The following is a 19,932-nucleotide window of genomic DNA, read 5'->3' as shown; positions in this document are numbered from 1 at the left end:
TATAGGCACCAGGCTTCAGAATATCGATAAGGTGAGTTACATAGACTGAATGAATGAATGAAAGAGGGATCGGGGAAATGAGGGGAAGGGTAGAGAAGGGGTTTCAGGAGGGGGCGGCATACGTACGTCGAGGGCATAGATATTGATGACAATTATAAGAATGAGGAGTAAGGCGAAGAAAAGGCGAAATGAAAGGCCGGAATATTGAAGATAAGTTAAAAAAAATCTATCGGAGATCTACCATCGGGGGAATAAACGCGAGTGCTTTACTTCATTATCAGAGCAAGTAATTAGGAAGAATAACTGGCGCACACTTCAAAGAACTCACAAAGATAATAACAAAGGCGGTAGAAATAAATTAACCGTATTACATAGCGGGTATTTAGTGTATAACGTCTATTTCATATGGGGAAGTGGTGAACAGAGGATTGTTTATTTTGTTTATAACATAGCTCTCTTGATGCAGGGCGAGGGAACACTTACGTTTGCGTGCATGAAGAGCCTCATTCACCCCATTGATAGAATAAACACGCGCTAGCAAAGAACTTGGCAATACGCTATTGTTTCTTTTAGTTGCGTAGAGCTATGCGTCTATGAAACTCGGCGGTGAGAGTTCGGCATCCTCGTCGAAACTTGTTTTTGCTTATTAGTGCGAGTCACAGTAAGCGTGATCGGACAAGCGACCTGGCTGAGATGGATAAAAGCTATTGAATATGCTGTAACAATTGTTGAACAAGTTTATCACGAGCACTTATTGTTTTTACTTGGATACCACGATGCTTGGTGTGGTTGTGATTGAGACCAGAAGAACAGAACACTTACATATCGACTCGCCGTTGACTTCTTTATTTATTCTTCCAACAGCCAACTTTTTTATATTACACTGATGACTCCATCCGTTTCATTGCAGCATTTTACATCTTATAGGGGACGTGTCGTTGGATCGAATAGTGTTGTGAGTGACACGACATCTTGTTTGAAAGCATGGTCTTGTGGCCAGGCCATATAGCGTGTAGCAAAACCTAAGTCTTAGTACGAAAACAATCTAAACAATAGTCTAAGGAGCATAAAGTGACCTAAAAACTTTCGTCTCTTATGCTTCCAGGGGTCAATTTTTCTTATACGAGGGGGAAAGTGTGGTTTATCTTTACTGTTGTATTATTGGGTAACTACTATCAACATCTTTTTGTTTTGCAATAACGCTTACAAAATGCCTTGCCACATGGCTCTCTTTACACGGAACTCAACATCTCGAGATCGGAGGGGATTTGCCAACCGTGGGCAGTAGCGGCGCGGCGGTACGCATCCACAGCTTCAAACATACCGTAGTCCATGTGACTCCCGCGATGGGCATTGCGTACTCCCGTGGAATGTTCAATACGAGCTGGCGGGTCCTTTTCGCACAAATTCATTCGGACTTCGAGAAACACTTTCTCCAGTGACAAAGCTGGGGACCACCCAGAGTTGGTGAGCAGCTCTGAGCATATGGAACCCCCCATGGTGACATGACCTCCACCTCCCTGAGCAAAGGGTACAAATCTTGGACGAATCACGCGGACAAATGGGGGAGATATCGGAAAGGAAGCTCCAAACCGGACCTCCAACACGATGCTCGAGCATCCGTAACGGATCATATCTTGGGCAAGAGTGAGATCCATATCAAAGCTGTGAAGTTGGACAATCCAATGGAACAGGTTATCGATCTTTTCAAAGTCAATGTACCACCCCAGCGCAGATATATTGGTGCTCGACTGGATCTTTTGTAGTTCCTTGATCTGGTTGTTCAGTGCCCGGAGAGCTGCCGGGGAAGATGCAGCCCAGGTAGGCTCAGCTAGCTTAGGGAGTGAACCCAGATCAAGCTGGCCCGGCTGAAAAGGCGTGGTGTTGTATCCAATGCCCGAGTCAGTGGAAGCCCGCCGTCGCTTGAGTGTTTCCGATATCTCATCTTCACCGTCCGAGGCAAGAAGGTCGTCCAAATCGCGGTTCTCAAAATCAGGTTCATCTTCGTCAATGACAGTAGGAATGTCATGTGGCGAGCCAGATATCTGTTTTTGCCCAAGCACACGTCGTCGGGACACCGGAATGGCTGATTGGGGAATTCCAATGGGTTGCTTCATGGAAACCAGTGGATGGGCAGGATCCTGTTCAATATAGCTCACACCGCGTACAGAAGTCTGACTATCCGCCGTTGTCGCCGTTGTTGCCGTCGCTGTCGCCGCCGCCGATGTAGGGTCATAGTCAACCTGAATAAAAAGATAGCGACATTGTATCCAATCGACTTTGTTGACAACGAAGTAGGGCTGTGTTGATACGAAGCGAGCCGTGTTGTTGACTATCTCACACAAGGAGATAGCATCGGTGATTTTGAGAGCCGAATTTGACCAAACGGTTCCTCCGCGCGAGTACGAGCGGCTTGTCTCAAAATCTTTTGCAAAGTAGACACCGTTACCAAATGCACGCCCGTTGGAGACGACGGCGAAGTCAAGACCGGTCCGTATGATGCTGTGCCAATTTCCGAGAGCGCTACCATGCCAGGCAAAAAGGGTAGGCCATGGCTTTCCGTTGCTTGTTGTACTCGTCAACTCTCTCAAAAATACTTCTTCCTTTTCGGGAGATCCCTGCACAAAACGAAACTGGACCCATCCTGGCTCTATTCCGTTAACAAGGTTATGAACTTGATACGTTTCTTCCGGTTGAGACAACCCGGGGATCGGGGCGTCTTGTACAATGAAAGATCTGTTTGAAGCGACGATCCAGTTAAGGAGGCGAAGGGTCGATGTATCCATCCGCTTCCATGAGGATAATTGGCATCCAGGCCTTGTTATCAGATACTGTCTCATTTCATGTACAGGTGGAATGCATTCGCTCATGACAGTGAGTGCCTGGTTACGCTCTTGTGTCTTAAGTCCGTCAATGTCTTGTTCGTGTTTGTAAATCACCACATTCTGCCAGTCTCCCGTCGAAGGAATGTTTAAAGAGTTGTCAGTCGGATCGGCTCCAACGTTGGAAGTCGGATATGTCCAGATAACTTTGAAGGTGAGCGAGGCCAGTAGACACGACTCGATCATGCAGACATATTTCGTGTAACCTGATATTTTATTAGCTTTTGTGTAAGATATAATGCGAGATGGATTTTAGGGCATCAGAAAAGTTGGGCTGGAGGCATAAGAGACAAGATTATCAGCAGCTTCTGCCGCTTAGACCTGACTTTTAGGCTGTTTATCTTTGTATCCTAAAGCTTAGGTATCCTAAAGCCTAGACCAACCTTTCTGTCATAATAAACGGGTGGTGTTGGCTACCTAGGTAGGCAGGTAGGTAACTTACGTTCTCGCATGCCTGGTCCTTGGCCTGATCCTCGGCCTGGTCCTTGGCCTGGTCCTCGCATGTTTGGTTCCTGCGGAATGGGGCTCGGGTTGAGAACGAGAGTGATGTATTTGCCCTCTTTGATCGATCTGTATTGAGCATAGTCAAGGGTACTAAACCTGATGCTGTTGCTTTCGAAACAAACCTCTGCTGGGACCGACTCGATGGCCTTTGGTACAAATCCTGAAGGTGCAACCTTAAGTTCAAGGCCTTTCGGAAATTCTCGTAACAGGCCACTAGTGATTGCGGCATAAAAGAAGCTGATGAGAAGGTCCACGACGTTGGGACTGTTGATAATCTCGTACTCGATACTTTGGCAAAACCCGAGAGTTAGGTATTGGAAGAGGCAAAGCGAATCCTCGCAGACAAAAGGTTTAATACCTTCAAATCCTCCCTCTATTCTCTTCTTGCAAACGAGACAGTAGTTGGTACACTTGACTAATCTTTGGAGGCCGAATTGCATTGCAATTAGGATGACGTTGATGTCTTCTGCACCTTGTGGCAAATAGTCTTGTTGTAGGAATTGTAGCTCAAACCGGTCCGAGCTCTGGCTGGTATATTGCAGTACATCTGACGGGTCGATTGTGCCTCTGCTGAGTTCAAAATGCAGTTCTTGTGCTTGATCCCACGAGATTCTCTTAGATAGTCGCAGACTCAGAAGGCCCGGAAAGTCTTTGTTCAGAAGTTCATCGAGAGTCAACGACATGTATAAAGAAAGGAAAGGATTCTTGGAGTCATCCTTGACTTGTGTCCCTCCCTCTGATTTTTTTGAGTTGTCGCGATCAAAGACTCGTATCGCAGAAGCATAAGACGGGTTCGGGCTGTCGCATTTTCCAAGCTTGAACTGTATTGTTGTTTGATTGGAAGGAAGTCGTAAAAAGGAAGAGAGAGGTGGGTATCCTGAAGGGAGCTTGAACAGCATAACAACGTATTCAGATGACTTGAGACCCCATGCTCCCAAGGCCTCTTCTGAGACTTTTAGCTTTGAGGCCCGGATGGAGAGTGAAAAGATATGAAAGATTCCGGGTTCTCCTCCACCCTCCTTTGGGATCCACACATGGAATCCTTCTGTCCTTGCTTCCCGTAGGTGACGTTTTAGCCGGCTTGTTGGCGTGGAGGCAGGTTGAATTGGCCCTTTAGATGGCAAAACATCATCTGTCGCATCATCAAACTCGACATCATAGAATGATGCGTCGTCATCGTCACTTTTTTCTTCTTCCTCTTCTTTTTCTGCTTCTTCGGATGTCATATCTTCTATATCGGATGGAACATGTTCTTCATCGGATGAAATATCTTCTGCTGTTGCTCCAAGTTTTTTCGTCAATGCCTTGGAGATGAAGGTAATGACATCAGTGACACTCTTGCCTTTGGTCGCACTGGTAATTTCCTGTAGCCATTCCTTCAGGCCGTCTGTTTCGTCTGATGATGTAAAAAGCAGAAAGCCCGGGTGCCTTGGGTATGCCTCAGGCTCTGTCGACAAAGCTTGGATTTCGATAGATGCTGCTTCGTTGTTGTACGTAAAACATAATTCTCCGTCGGAATCTCCTCTCCGAATGTTGGAGATATAAGGGAAGTCGAAATCACTGCCTATTGCAGCCCTGACGTCGGCGTTGAACTGCTTGATGCCCATGATTTAGACTAGTGGTGGAGACTTTAGATCAGTATGTAGCCTAAGAGCGTAGGTAATCTTAAGGTAAGAGCGTAGGTAAGAGCGTAGGTAAGCTTAGGGAATGTCTGACTTCATCGAGAGGGGGGTATTTAAGAAACGAACCTAAAGATAAGATGAAACTTTGGGACAAAAGGTCAAAAAATCAAAAAGAAACTCCGGTTACATGCTGAAAGAGAATTCATATGACAAAGATTAACTTTGCTAAAAGATTATATTCTTTATTACCTAGGTAGGTACCTAAGTAGTGGAGGTTGCTGCCTGCCGTTCCCTGACGTAGCATAAGTAGCAGAAAAGCTGGCTTTGAGCTTTAGGCTACAAAAATAAATAGCCTAAAAAGTACAATCTAAGCAGCATAAAATGGCATACTAATTTCGTCTCTTTTGGTAGCCAATATTTCCAGTACCCTGATGCCTGGGCAGGTGCCAGTCACTCACTCCCTTAGGTTAGGCAGGTACCTAACTAGGTACCTATGTACCTTCCTATATAAGATTCAGGGCTCTATCGAGGCTAGATAGCACCTGTCCTCACAGTGTTATCAATCAATCTATAGGCGCAATCGCAATAGAAGATGAATTGAATCGAATATATGATAGTAGCATCTGAAGTCTCTATAAAGTTTACCCAGTACCTACTAACCTAGTCCCGAGATCCCGGTCAGCCCTATCAATTAGCGTGTACTAAGGCAATGGTACCTAGAACATGTGTTCAAGCTCGGGCAGGATACAGGAAAGATAAATAATACAAGTACGGACCCAAAGTGGCAAAAACTGATTAAATTATTTTATTCCTCAAGTAAGTTTCTTGTATTAAGTTCTCTATGTTCTCTATAACTCACCAACAGTGCCAAGGGACTGAACGCTTCTTTGTTTATAACTAGTTCTTATGTAGCTCTGGGCCTAATGAGTATGAAGTATCCGCACCTCAGCTTGATGTAACCTAACCCATGTCAAATATGGGGTCTAGTGGGTAGCAGAAAAATGATACCCTGAGGGGGGTAAACGGACCCCTAGAGCTCTGACCAAAGAGATCTTTAGTTGTCAGTAATTCTCATATTTAAACTCTTACTCCCGCTCCTTTTGTGACTGCCTCTTTTGTCCATCCGAGCAATCTGCTTTAGGTGATTCCCATAGGTAAGTACTAATTGAGAGTGTGCGTTCACCCGCACATTCCGTGCTCTCACATGTTATGTTTCACTCTTCGCTTCTTCACTCGTTGCCTAAATGTTTCTTCAGATGTGAAAATCAGCAGGTTCGCGGCTCTCGTTCTACCATCTTTCTACTATAGCAACACCCGAGTTCTAACAACTTCTCCCATTCGTTTGTGATTACCGACTGTCGCAACCCAGCTGTTACTCAATGGCTATCAGTATATTCTTCGGCAGGCAGCGCCGCTTTGTTTCTCGCCGTTTGACCTATGCCGCCCTTGTTTTCATCGCTTTCATCTATTCTATCATTGCCGTTCTGTCTCCCAATGCCGTGCCAGTCGCCGCTCCTGAAAATGCCGCAAAGCAAGGTGCCTCGAACAAAATCAAGAGTTCAGTGTCCGGTTTTCGTCACTCTTTAAACAAAGGCGTGACCGAACTGAATCCATTCAAAGGACCTTCCCATGTTCCTCCGATTCGTGCACAGGACTCATTCCAAGGTACTTCGTGGTGGGCCGATTGGAAATGGCTGTCAGTTCCCCTCTCCAGCTCGCTCACACTTGACGAGGACAGAGCTCTTCTTCCCCCACTCCATGACCGCTCTTTTGTTTACTGTTACTACGATGCGACAATCAAGAAGACAAAAGAAGAAAAGGATGCCGAAAGCAAGTTACTCTTAACCTGGCGACGCGCTTGGTGGGCCCAGGGCTTCCGACCGACCATTCTGGGACCCTCAGAAGCCATGACAAATCCAAAGTATCAGGAACTACAAAGACTTGAGCTTCAGTCCGAGCTAAAGCAAGACCTACTAAGATGGCTAGCTTGGGAGTCTATGGGCACTGGCTTTCTTATTGACCACACCTTATTTCCAATCGCGCACGCTCAGGATCCTCTCTTGGTTTTTCTCAGAAGGGGCAAGTATCCGGCTGTGACCAAATGGAAAGGCCTCGGAGACTCTCTCATCGTAGGGTCAAAGAAGGACATCACCAAGACAATTCGAAAACTCATCGACACTCCTGCTATCAAGACTGTCAAGAGCGTTTTCCAGGGATCAACTAAGAATGATTTCAGGGTCGACAGAGCACAAATTTCATTGGCAAATTACAGTCCAGAGGTCATCGAAAAGCAATATCCCAAGGTTCACGATAGCCTCACCAATGGACGGGCTAAAGGTTTGGGCGCTCTTGACAGATTAATCAATGCTCATCTACATGCCGCCTGGCAGAGTGGTTTCCCGGATGGTATCGAGGTTCTCAGCCCCTTTTCCGAACACACATCTGAGATGATCACGCCCGCTCTTCAACTTGCTAATCTACTCGCTTTTTGCCCCGACAATCCCATCCCAACGTCATGTCCCCCGGGCATTTTGAGATGTACTCAGTGCGCTACCGGTACTAAATCGATGAAAGTCGTTATTCCTGAGCAGTACCACAATTCAACCAACGCATTTGCGATCGGTACTGTTCCCCACCCCTGGACCCTTGCCACCTTGACTAGTGGCAAGGAAAGGGTCGACGTGAGCTGGATTCGTAAGAAGGCCCCTCGAGACCCTTGGCTTGAGACGATCACCAAAGGTCTGTTAGGCTCGAGAGTCTCCAGCAATTCACGCATTATGAGTTTCAAGCAAGCAGTGGCAGATGAGCAAGCACCTACGTATGCACTATGGCTGACAGCTGAAGGTGGTATTCCTGCTGATCTGGAGTGGCAATTTGGGTTCAGAATTCCGAAGGCTTTGGGAGAGTCACGTATTGTTGGCGACAGGAAATCTGAAGAGAACCAAAAGCAAGAGGCAGTCAAAGTTGAGAAACAAGCAAAGGCGGAACGAGCAGATAAGTTCGACACGGACACAAGACTGGGAAAACCTCAACCCCAGCAACATGATACATCTCAGGAAAAGGGGGCGACCCCGCAAGAGAGGCAGATCAGGGAAAGAGCCCTATTGGAGCATGCTAAGAAGGTCGTGGCCTTCAAGAAATCGACCGTCGAAACTCGACTGCGTGCATCGCTAGAGGCCTGGAATTTGGCTGACACAGAGGCATGGAAGTTTGCACGAGCTTTTCTTGCACGCCGTGGTCGTGAAAGAATTGAGTGGGAGAAACAGGAATCCAAGTACAGTGGCGGCTCAGGCTCGGAGAAAGGTCGCAACGCTTGGAATCGTTGGACTGACTCGAAGCAACGGGAACGAGGGCGTCAGAGTGTGTGATCGTTGAGTAGTATATGATCGCTACTTGTAATGAGCATCAACTTTCAGTCGTATATACAATGAAACCTCGACAAAAAATGCAAAGTCATGGTGCCCTAGAAGGGGGTTGGAGGAGGAGTCCATTCTCGATTTGACAATAACCGTTGCAAGGACATCAGAATTACCACCGATGAGCCCAGAAACGATGTTTTGTCATTTCCATCGAATTTACGAAATTCCAGAGTCATATGAACGAATTTTATTTGTGACTACCTACTTATTTCATACCAGAGGGTCCTTCAACAGTAGCGACATTTACATGTCACAACCATCGAAGCCCTGGCGCTCAAGCACAGACAGTATCACCACCCATCTCTCCGCTCAACTCACGAGAGGTTGGGCCGCGATGCTCCAACCCTGCCGCCTTCCCGAGAATTCCGTTGGTATATTTGGAGGGGAAGTTGGCGATTCCATTCTGAGCGTGCGCGTTGCTGGTGTAGGAGCGTAGAGCAAGACGAGCTGATTCAAGAACCTTTTCAGCATGAAGAACAGCATCTCGAAGGGCATTGGCTGTGGGGTCTTCTGAGCGAGTAGCCTGTTCGGCACGGAGCTGTATAATATGACCGTTAAGCCACATGCCATCAAGCTGGGCTTGGGTCATGTCTCGAGCGCCCGAGATGCGACCACGGCAAGAACGTGTCCCGCAGAGACAGTCAAAAGGCTGGGCCATGTGCCATTCGGTGGAGGGGTAGAAGAACTATTTGTACCATTAGCCAATGCCGTACGAGATTGGACAGAGCTAGACTAACTGTCAGCTCATCGTCGACGTTGAGGCCCTTGGGGCCGACAAGGATGTTCAAGTTTCCCACATCAAAAAGCTACATTCTCAATGTCAATTGAAACTTCCTTACTAAGATAACGGACTCCTTCAACATCGAGGAAATTATCCTTCAGGTAGATAAACTAACAAGAGTCGGTTCACAAGAATGGTTGATGTACAGCAGATCACTGTTCAAGCTGAGGTGGGTATCACGGCCAGTCTGGACAGTAGCGTAGGTGGGCTCGCTGGCGGGTGTGCAAGGCGGGAAATCGAACTTTGCGTATACGGCAAAGGGTGGAAGGGAGACCCGAGAGATGCTCTTGGTAGTGAATTCTTGGGCGTTTACGACGACAACTTCTTGAATGTCTGGGTGAGAGGGCTGCTGCCAGTGGGGAGTGAGAGGAGCCATTGCGATAGTTTCGGGCGAAAAGTCGAACTGAATAGTTGATAACTCTAGTTAGGATGAGAATTGAGAGGTTTATTGACAAGTCTTACTTACAGTCGAAGTAAGGATACTCGACAATGTGGTGTGAGACTTGTTGAGAGATAGCTATCGGGATCGGCAGTATAAGCTTGGGACCTCGGTCTACCTATTGTAAGTGGAGCTAGGTTTTGAAAGCCTTGGGAAGAGGAATCAAAATCGATGTGACAGGAGAATTGCAAAAAGGAAAAAAAATAATAGAGAGATGTTCTTTCTTATCTACCTAGTATCCGAGAAGTCTGCCCATGTAGTTTGTCCGCATGCGGATAGTACATTGGCATTTGACGTCTCTTGGTTGGAGCTCCGCAGCACCGAAGCAATTCATAGTTTGGCTGGTCTAGACCCTGTTTGTAGCACCTCCGCTAGCCCCGCGAAAACGTACGGCAACTCCATTAACTAACTATCTAGTTGGATCTCCTCTCCTTAGTTGTCATACCCTGGTCGGACAATCTTGGTAGGATCTTTGAAGACCTCTTATACCTGTGCCTTGGTTAGCGGGGTAAGAGATTGAGAGCTATGTGAAGTGCAGAGCCGAGAGACGATGCCGAGCAGCAGCAATCCGTGTGGTACAAAAGTCTCTCGCTTCTTATAGTGTGTTTATCGGAGTTCTGAGCCTCACTATTTCTTTGGGGGGTTTTCAATGCAATAACGATGACATGGATAGTCTGTATCATGATGAGACAAAGGATCCCAATTAGGTGAGACAAGAAGCACATGTTGCATAACTGGTGCCCAAGGATTGGCTTTGCCCTGACAGGAGATTGCCCTTCTACATGCATATAATAGCCAGCCCATGCGATGGATGTATGGTGTGGAGGGGTAAAGTCAAGCTCATGGCAGCTAAAGCACGGTGTTTTGTGTACAAGCCATGATGATTCGATATGGCATTACAACTGTAGAGCAGATACACAATTCATGTAACACACAACTTTCCCCTTCCCCGCCCCCTTTTGTGAAACAAACAATCCTTTATTTTGTCCCGATCAAGCTCGGCATTCACAGCTGATAGTAGGTCTCATGAGCCGTGTCATGGTTGCGGGCGGGCCGAACATGGTGGGCCCGAGTTATCGGTCCATTGAACCGAGGCTAACATGGACAACACCAGAGTATTTCTCTCCGTTTTCATTCCAACTCCGAACATAGGTAATTGACGATCCCACTTCCTTAGGCTTTGCGCCAGCGCTGCTGAGGGAGGATGATCCAACGCAAACACTTCCAACTTACCCCTCACCAACCCAAATGAATTATCCTATTCTCAATATCACGCTATTACCTATTTGGTGCTACAAACGAAGCATCAATACGTTCGTATGAGCATCCAGAATTCTGGTGGAAAACAACTGAATATCTTTTGCTCAAATTTTCAAGCGGTATCCTTCTTTAATGGCTGGGATCTGACTGTGAGCCCCTGACAGATGAATTACACCATCTTTTTTCGACTTGATACATCAGAACAGACGAATAAGAGATACTGACGGGCACCTTCATATGAGTAATATTGAAACGATTTCAATGTCATATATATCCCAACGAATCATAGAAAGCAAGGATGCCGCCTCGACTGACAAGTTGATCTTGTAAAAACTGCCCCTGGGTCAGGTAAGTTCGGTCACGGGACCATCAAGACCACTCGCTCTTCACGAATTATCTCATTATACCACTGGACACAGTTCCCCCAATCATGGACTTCTATTGTACAAGTATGCCCTTGATATCTATTGCTTCATTGTCTTAAATTAAACTGTGCAGGTAATTTTTCTTTATACCCGCAAAGCTTAGAGTAGAGGTTGCTTTAGTTCATTGAATAAGACCAATTCTGAGGCATGTCAATGTCCAATTGTTCTTCTTTTCGCATTTCTGTTTTATTCTTACGGCATCGCCATTTGTAAGGCTAACTTAACTATACTGGCCTGGATTCCTGTAACAACACAACAGCAGGACCAGCATGTGTCTAAACTTTTGGCTGAACCAAATCTCTACGATTTGATTTCACTTCTATGCAATTACGGAACTGTGATAAGTGAACCAAACACTCGAGGAATGTTCTTTCGTTCATACCCCCAAACATACCACTTTTACTTCCAACCTAAAGGACAGAAAAAGAAAAGGGAGATACAGGTGTTAGACCTTGACACGTGTTTAGGGAAGTTTTTTGTAGAGCAAAAGAGAAGAGTCTGGGCCCAGGGAAGAAGGAGTATAGCAGTCCAGGTACAGGAATAGTTGAAATTGTGCAGCATCGCAGAAAGCAAGAAAAGTACGTGCCCAACCCGTGCTGCAACCGTTCAACAACCCCTTCCTCCCATAACCCTCTTCACACACGGCTGTGTGATAACCCATTCCTTATCAGGATACGTAGACGAGTGTGAATAGGAAAAGTCGAGAGAGAAAAAAAATGCCAGTAAGCCATATCTGGCGAATGACATATGCAATATAGTATGGATGTGCCCCAATAAACTCCAAATAAGAAAATCCCAGGTCATTTGAATATGTTGCAAGGAGGGATAAGATCCTGCGACATCAATGGCAAAAAGCGGTGTTTGCCTGGTCCGCGGTCAGATCTTTCAAACACTCTTCGCGCCCCTACGTTATCGAGGCTGGAATTTTGTAGACAAACCGTGAATGCGATACCGACACCTTAATTGTGCTGGAACAACACGCTGATGGACTCTCCGTGGTGGACGCGACGAATGGCCTCGGCAAACACCGGCGAGATATCAAGCACCTCAAGCTTGGGGCATAGTCGGCGATGCTCTTCTTGAGGAACAGAGTTGGTGACCAGCATTTTGTCAATAGAGGAAGCATTGATTCGAGCAATGGAGTCGCCGCTGAAGACACCATGTGTGACAAGGGCATAAACCTTAGTGGCGCCCTCCTTCTTCAAAAGTTTCGCTGCTCGTGTAATAGTGTTACCGGTGTCGACAATGTCGTCGACCAGGATGCAGATGCGGTTCGAAACGTCACCAACCAACATCATACTCGCGTTTCGATGCTCGGTGAATCGGATGGGCCGTCGCTCCTTTGAAGCATTAAATGAGCTTTGATCATCATGGGGAAGATCAGAGGTTGGTGGGATTACCTTGTGAATCAAAGCAAAGTCTGTCTTGAGACTGTCGGCGATCAGAGTGGCACGTTTCGCGCCTCCGGCGTCGGGAGAGACAATGACAGCGTTTTGGTGGCCTTGAATGTTAGATTGGATATAGTTCTGGAGCAGAGCTTTTCCATAGAGATTGTCGACGGGAATGTCGAAGAAGCCCTGGTATTGAGGATCGTGGAGGTCCATGGTGATAATGTGGTCGGCGCCCGCGCAGGTGAGCAAGTCGGCAACAAGGGTACCAGCCTGGGCAATCCACTGCTTGTAGCCGGGTTTGGGCTGGAATACGGAAATGTTGGACTGGTTCTCGTAGTCATGTGTGGTGTAAGCATTCCTCTGCGAGGAGGTCGAGTTCTCGGGGTGGTGACCGCGGTTTTCGGAGGTAGTGCTTGAGATGGTGTCTGAACGACGAGGTGTAGGGTGACCATTGGTACCATTTACACCGTTGGCAGCCTCAGCTGTTTTTGAGAGCTTCTCGGTCAAGTTGTTGACGCCATTGGGAAGACCAGCCGACTTGGGACCGCCAGGGCGGGGTGTAGGGGGAACACTTTCAAATGTGTAGTCCTTGGAAGCGCCAGAAATTTGCGACAAAGGAGCACCGGCTTTGTTGTAGGGCCAGTCAGGCTGTCGGGAGTAAGGAAAGAGAGGCACAACGGCAGTCACTCGCTTCGCAGAGCCAGTTTTGCAAGCTGAAATCATGATGCATAGATCAATGAGGTTGTCGTTGACGTTGCCAGAACCGGATTGTATAATGTAGACGTCTTTACCACGGACCGAGTCTTTGATTTCGCAACGGCTTTCGCCTCCAGAGAATTTTCCCAAAATGCGATTGCTGGCCGGGACGCCAAGAATGTGGCAGACATTCTCTGTGAGTTGCGGGTGGGAGTTACCTCCCAAAACAACGATATTGCGCACCATATTGAAGGTGAAGTTGTGTGGGTTTGAAGTTGAAGTAGAAGTGTCGTCGGCTAGATGAGCAAAAAGTTTTGACTGCGGCGAGGGACGGAAGCGGAAAACGGGGTGTGTGGAGGGGCCCCGAATCGGAGGGGTGAGTACGTAGTTTTTTTTTTTTTATGAGGGGAAGAAAGCGAACGAGTCAAGAACTTTCTAGCGGTGGGATGGAGCTTCGACTGAAGTTGATGAGAGCGGAGAAAGGTAAAAAGACTGAAACGAGACGAGGTGAGGTGAGTTATAGACGAAGCCTGAGGTAGTTCAAAGGTAAAGTCGTAAAGTTTTGCGATAAAAATTTCCAAGCTCAACCTAGCAGAGAAATCGTTGTGATTTTTCCCCCCGTCTCTAAAACGTCTTCCTAAAATGGCGGCCCCAGGTTGTTGGAGCGCAGCATGGGCAAGCGTGCGTGCGTAGTGGGGTTGTTTGTGGTTGGCGGAGGTATGATTATGATTGGAAATGGCTGTCTCAGGAAGTGTTGTCGTTGGAAGGGTTCGCCAATAAAGCAGTGTAATGCAATGTCGTGAAAGCTGGCTCTGTATTAGCCTGTGTTTGTTGCAGGGGCTCAGGCCTCAGGGCCGGAAGTTGACGCACAGAAGAGTCGGAGCAAGGCCAGACCGACGTCACTGTACTGCACTGGGATGGTGCCAATAGCAGGTCTCAATGCCGAATGGCAGGGCAGGGATTTCCCAAGTACATAAATAGATGAATAGCAACTGCAATGCCGGTGTCGGAGGCGACGCAGAGTTTCAGGTGAGGACTGGAACTGATCTTGAAGCTGCGGTTCGTAGAGACGAAAAAATGATTTGATCGTCTCGAAGAATAAGAAAATGCTGAAGGAGAATAAGAAGGGAGTAATAGCTAATGATTAAATGGATAAGATAAAAGTCAAGCTCGGATCGAGTGGCTCGTCAACTGAAAGTAAAGTAAGTGGAGGAGTGGAGATGGCTGGACTGGGGAGGAGATGCGATGGTATGAGATGAGATATCGTGGTTGAGAAAGATGACAGAGATGAAAAGGAAGATTCAAGGTATAATAAAATGACAGCTTGAAAATTAAATGCTCAGTCATTTTTGCTAATGCGGGATGCAAAATGTGAGGTGAAAGGTGCAAAAGATGATGAAATGGCTGCACCTATCGGCGATGCACTTTCAGACATGGCAAACTTACTCAAGATGGGAAGGCACAATCCGGAAACTCCGATCATACCACAATATACCTAATTTTCATTATTTTGAGGTGACTGAAAACTACCTAAACTACCTAGTATCTGATACAGTTTTTATATTTAAACACAATTTCGGTTTCAATTTACTACCTATCTACAATTGAAGCTTCCGTATGAGTAGTTGAGTATAGTCTCCATTCAGCATGAGACTGGAGGCTGTACCCACCCCCGCCAAAAGAGTCGTCAGAGGTATCCGTAGATGTTCCCTGTATTGGACAGGTATGGAGTCCTCATGAATGCCTGTTACATACAGAGTAAAGTCCAGCTAGATAAGAGGCTGAGCAGGGATAATCACTGTAGTATAGACAAACAGACTTAGACCGCCATCTTGTACCGTTCTCCGGATGTATGAAACAAGAAATCCCTGTTGGAACTACAACAAACAATTCAATTCCATCAGTACTTCCGCTTACCAATGACTGTGATTGTGATTGTGCGCCACTGAACCTGCAGCCTGACAGGGCGGTCCGGTCAGTTGATCTGTATTACATGCATAGTGCTCTGTGTGACTTGACAGAGTTTGTTATACAAATACTCATGAAAACATGTTACTGTCATTATGTACGTCCATAATAGTACACAAGAGGAGGCTGCTCATTCTTTGTTCCAGTGGCTTGAACATATCCACCACCCACCAATACCTTTCTTTACACTACGGAGTAGAGACGCACGCGACCACCCTCTTCCGCGCACAATATCGCGCAATGGGCCAACATGCCCAATGCTTGTCAAGCTAAAGACATTGTTTCTTTCAAATGATGCCATTGTACATTTTATGACCGGGATGAATAAAGGCTGGAAAGGTCAGTACCAATCTGGCAGTCTATGAACCTCTACAGGCACATACTAAGAACTGAAAACACCAATAAGAAAACAAAGTGTGGCTAATGCAATACACAGTCAAATCGATTGGATGGGGAAAATGAAATTTGAAAAGTAATGCGCTCTGACGTACATTGTTGACATCCATCAGATTCCCCAGCTTTCAACCAGCTAGACTACCTAGAGTCACATGCAAATAAACAGCGCATCAGTACTAGTGACTGGCTTACCCTACTGCTCCAGGACCGAACTACCTATATCCGCACATGGTAACAATGAGATCAGCCATTAGAGGGATAAACATGGAAAAAAGAAAGAATCTCTGTGGTCAATGTCTTATAGGTACCTACCTACTTTGTAGTACACCTCGTACATCACGAAATATAGCCGTAAAATTCATAAAGAGAAGACATTAGTAGGCCGGCTTGTGCTGCTTTTTAGAGCCGATTTGTAGGCTGTTTATTTTTGCTTGCTACAAAGCAGGTACTAAGGTAGAAGTGGTGGTTTATTACCTGTACAAGCTACAGCGCTCTAAGCACTAACCCACCAGCGCAAACAGGTCCCCCGACCGTCCAAGCTTTTGATTGGTCGTATTTCTCTTGTCTTTTTTTCCTATCCCAGAGCCTCATTCTTTCCACCAACAGACACTTCCTTCAATATCTCACACTACATCTTACAAAGCTCCCAAGAAGCTCAATCAATTCAACTACAGCCATGAAGATTCTCGAAGCCCAATCCGCTGTTCTCACAAACTATGAGGTCTTTCAGCACGTCACAGAACAACGTGAACGATACAAGACTGCCAAGCGCAGAGGACCCCCAAATCTTGAGACGGTTGTTCGTGAGGTAAGATATTTTGATCAGCTGATAGCTCTCAATAGCTAGAAAATATCATCTAACATCCTTCATAGCTTCTCCAGTATCTTCGCACAAACCCTGGCCCTTTGAGCCAAGAACCTGTGTCATACACCGAGGGCTGCATCTCTAAACTTCTTGAGCGCCTGCGGCCCTACAACCTCGCCAAGGGCGAAGTTGTCATGATCATCAACCTGCGCCCCGCCTCAGTCGCTGCTCTCAATACGGTTGTTGAGGAGATGTCTGAGCGTTTCGACGAAGAGCAGCAGGAAGCCATGGTCAGTATTATCGCTGAAGTCCTGGGCCAGTTCCCTGCCTCTGAGGAAGAAGGTGCCGAGGAAGGTGTTGCTGACGTCTCGATGAACGACGCCGCTGCTTGAATTATCCTATCACCAATATAACGCCAAATTACATACCGCACTACCTGCACTACCCGCACAACCTGCCACCTCGCCCCATGCATTAATCTCCTGGGAAGCTCACAATATAGCGCATGTGCTTGCGCTCTGGCTGTTTGTGCCTGTTGTTGGAGTCACCGCTGTCTTGCACAGATCCTCAAACGCCAGCTTCAACAACTCACCCGTCACTGCCGAACATTCTACGTATCTATCCGCCCTGAGGGCTTGCGCAACGGTATATGCTTCTTGTGGGTAAATGATACCGTTTGGATCATCCTCTGATCTCATATCGCGCTTCAGGCCCAGAATGATCAGAGGCAGGGTGTCGAAACGCTGGAACGACCTTTTAACTTCGTCAATCCACTACCGAGTCTCAGCTGTTTCGTCCTTGGCCCAGATATGACTATTGGAGCACTCACATATCTTTGCATATTGATAAGACTCAACCGCTGGCTGATATCGTAGCAAATGACGATGGCATCAGGATCCAGAGTTCTCCAGTTATCAGGGCACGATGTGTCAAAGAACTCGAACTGGAATTGCTTGGTCCCTGTTTTGATACCGAAGATGTAAGGCTGGTCGATATCACGAAGCATGGGAATCGGATTGATGCGTTCGCCTGCACTGAGTCGGCTGAACGAGTTTTGTTTAGTATGGGATATCCAGGAATTTAATGGAAGTGTTGAACTCTACGTACGAAAGAAATGTAGTCTTGCCGCATTTGTCGTCTCCTACAAGGAGGATCTTGATCACTTCAGGGTCCATGATAAGAAGCCAGGGTTATTGAGACTTTGGATTGCACGAAACTAGGATTGATGTACTGGCGATTGATAAATTGAATATGAGCGGGCATGGCGTTTCTTTTATGAGAGACAGACAGAGATAGAGATGAGATGAGAGCAGTACGTAACTTATCTCTGTCACCCCCAACTGTGGCGTTGGCAGCTTTGCACAGCCACATACTCTATCAACGCCACATCTGCAAACTACTGCAAAACCCTTTTCCACTTGTAAAGTCTGATGGGCCTGCATATAATCGCCCAAAATTGGAACCCACCAACTTCACATGAGACCCTTTGGCCGTTGTCTTGGGCGTCAAAGGCCGCTCAGTGTCACAATAAGCCCACTTCAAGTTCGATCTCTTTCCCGCAAGATCTCACCAGATTCTCCACCAAGTGGTAAATCATCTGAATTTCGTACAAAGCAGCAACGAAAGACTGCCAAGTACCGCATCATGTCTGGCGAGTCTAATTATCAGTCATGGACCAAAAACGGTCTTATCCAAAAAGTCAAGGAACTTGAAACACAACTCAGAAGTCGACCTGCTCAAGAGCAAAAGACTGAAAATGTGGTTCAGTTTCAGAATGGAGAGGCAGGGGATCCCAAAAAGTCAACGAAGCCAAAGGTGAAGAGGAAGATGGACCCCAGCAAATACTCTACACGATATATTGCATTGAAACTTGCATACCTCGGCAAGAACTACGGTGGCTTTGAGTTCCAAGCCATGGCCAACGCTCCATCTATCGAAGAGGAGTTGTGGAATGCTCTTACAAAAGCATGCCTCATCTTTCCAGAAGATGAACGTGTCGTTGACTTTGAGTGCTGCGAGTATTCAAAGTGCGGTCGCACGGATAAGGGTGTTAGTGCTTTTGGCCAGGTCATTGGTCTTCGAGTGCGAAGTGCCAGACCCGTGCCCAAAAAGCGAAGACGCGTGAGTGAAGCTGGCGAGACAATGGTTGTCGATGGACAATCTGGAGAGAACGCCGAAGAAGATATGGAAGATGAGACGCCATCCTTTGACCCTATCAAGGACGAGCTCCAATACCCTCGTCTGCTCAATCGTGTCTTGCCGCCGGATATTCGCATTCTCGCCTGGTGCCCCTCACCACCACCAGACTTCTCCGCTCGTTTCTCCTGCCGCGAGCGTCAATACAGATACTTCTTCACACAACCCGCCTTCACCCCCGAGCCAAGTGCCAGTGGAGCAAGGAACGGCTGGCTTGATATTGAGGCGATGCGCGAGGCAGCCAAGTGCTACGAGGGCGAGCACGACTTCCGCAACTTCTGCAAGATCGATCCTGGCAAGCAGATCACAAACTTTGTGCGCACCATCTACGAGGCAGATATCGAGGAGGTTAGGGATGTGAGCTCAGCACTGCCCTATCTTTCCGGCCCGCAGTTTGCTCCCGCCGAAGGGTTGCCCACTGATGGCGCCAACTATCCCAAGGTATACTGTTTCAAGGTTCGAGGCTCTGCCTTCTTGTGGCACCAGATTCGACATATGGTTGCTGTTCTCTTCCTGGCCGGCCAGCGACTCGAGAAGCCTGATGTCGTAACAACGATGCTTGACGTAGCAAACAACCCATGCAAGCCGAACTATGTGATGGCGGATGAAGTGCCCTTGGTGCTTTGGGATTGTATCTTTCCTAGTGAAAACGACATCCCGGCTGATCCAGCGGCTGAAAAGACTGACGGTCTCGACTGGGTGTATCTGGCCGATGATCCTGCCCTAAGCAAGTCTGGACCCTTTGGTGTCATGGACGGTATGTGGGCGTACTGGCGAGAGCGCAAGCTGGACGAACTGCTCTCGAACCAGCTCCTGCAAATGGTCTCAACACAGCGCAGCAAGGATCCTTCGCGCCAAGTTACGCGCCCCGAGCCTGCTGGCAAGCAGGCGAACAGTGTAGTTGTCTACGAGGGCGGCAATGTTGGGCGTATGGGCGGTCGCTATGTGCCTATGATGAAGAAAGATAAGCTGCAGTCCCCTGAGGAACAAAACGAGCGTTATGCTATCAGAAAGGGGTATGCTAGCTCGGAAGATATGAGAACACAAAAGGGAATTGGGAAACGAAAGGCAGATGAGGCCATGGACGAATAAAAGTTAGATATATATCACCTTTGGTACATAAAAAAGTCCAAATTGAAAATCGCAAA

General features: G+C 47.2%; 7 protein-coding genes across 7 annotated transcripts; 3 read left to right on the top strand and 4 right to left on the bottom strand.

Annotated features, from left to right (window-relative positions):
• Positions 1-1,232: 1,232 nt before the first annotated feature.
• FPOAC1_009573 (uncharacterized protein) lies at positions 1,233-4,993 on the bottom strand (the record flags this gene model as incomplete). The annotated part of the gene is made up of 2 exons (XM_044853997.1): positions 1,233-3,088; positions 3,325-4,993. 2 exons carry the CDS (start codon positions 4,991-4,993, stop codon positions 1,233-1,235), a joined length of 3,525 nt encoding a protein of 1,174 aa, XP_044706667.1.
• Positions 4,994-6,387: 1,394 nt separating this feature from the next.
• FPOAC1_009572 (uncharacterized protein) lies at positions 6,388-8,376 on the top strand (the record flags this gene model as incomplete). The annotated part of the gene is made up of 1 exon (XM_044853996.1): positions 6,388-8,376. The coding sequence occupies one exon, from the start codon at positions 6,388-6,390 to the stop codon at positions 8,374-8,376; it is 1,989 nt and encodes a 662-aa protein (XP_044706666.1).
• A 325-nt stretch (positions 8,377-8,701) lies between these two features.
• Positions 8,702-9,584, bottom strand: FPOAC1_009571 (uncharacterized protein; the record flags this gene model as incomplete). Its single annotated transcript, XM_044853995.1, has 3 exons — positions 8,702-9,112; positions 9,165-9,233; positions 9,324-9,584. The coding sequence occupies 3 exons, from the start codon at positions 9,582-9,584 to the stop codon at positions 8,702-8,704; spliced, it is 741 nt and encodes a 246-aa protein (XP_044706665.1).
• Positions 9,585-12,291: 2,707 nt separating this feature from the next.
• FPOAC1_009570 (uncharacterized protein) lies at positions 12,292-13,665 on the bottom strand (the record flags this gene model as incomplete). Its single annotated transcript, XM_044853994.1, has 1 exon — positions 12,292-13,665. One exon carries the CDS (start codon positions 13,663-13,665, stop codon positions 12,292-12,294), a length of 1,374 nt encoding a protein of 457 aa, XP_044706664.1.
• A 2,794-nt stretch (positions 13,666-16,459) lies between these two features.
• Positions 16,460-16,980, top strand: FPOAC1_009569 (uncharacterized protein; the record flags this gene model as incomplete). Its single annotated transcript, XM_044853993.1, has 2 exons — positions 16,460-16,591; positions 16,657-16,980. 2 exons carry the CDS (start codon positions 16,460-16,462, stop codon positions 16,978-16,980), a joined length of 456 nt encoding a protein of 151 aa, XP_044706663.1.
• Positions 16,981-17,079: 99 nt separating this feature from the next.
• Positions 17,080-17,763, bottom strand: FPOAC1_009568 (uncharacterized protein; the record flags this gene model as incomplete). The annotated part of the gene is made up of 3 exons (XM_044853992.1): positions 17,080-17,361; positions 17,418-17,631; positions 17,696-17,763. The coding sequence occupies 3 exons, from the start codon at positions 17,761-17,763 to the stop codon at positions 17,080-17,082; spliced, it is 564 nt and encodes a 187-aa protein (XP_044706662.1).
• A 301-nt stretch (positions 17,764-18,064) lies between these two features.
• On the top strand, positions 18,065-19,876 carry FPOAC1_009567 (uncharacterized protein; the record flags this gene model as incomplete). The annotated part of the gene is made up of 1 exon (XM_044853991.1): positions 18,065-19,876. The coding sequence occupies one exon, from the start codon at positions 18,065-18,067 to the stop codon at positions 19,874-19,876; it is 1,812 nt and encodes a 603-aa protein (XP_044706661.1).
• Between the last annotated feature and the right edge of the window lie 56 nt (positions 19,877-19,932).

The sequence above is a fragment of the Fusarium poae genome, chromosome 3, assembly GCF_019609905.1.
Source record: "Fusarium poae strain DAOMC 252244 chromosome 3, whole genome shotgun sequence".
Taxonomy (NCBI): domain Eukaryota; kingdom Fungi; phylum Ascomycota; class Sordariomycetes; order Hypocreales; family Nectriaceae; genus Fusarium; species Fusarium poae.
Note: the sequence above shows the minus strand (reverse complement) of the source record. Positions and strands in the feature narration are given on the sequence as shown.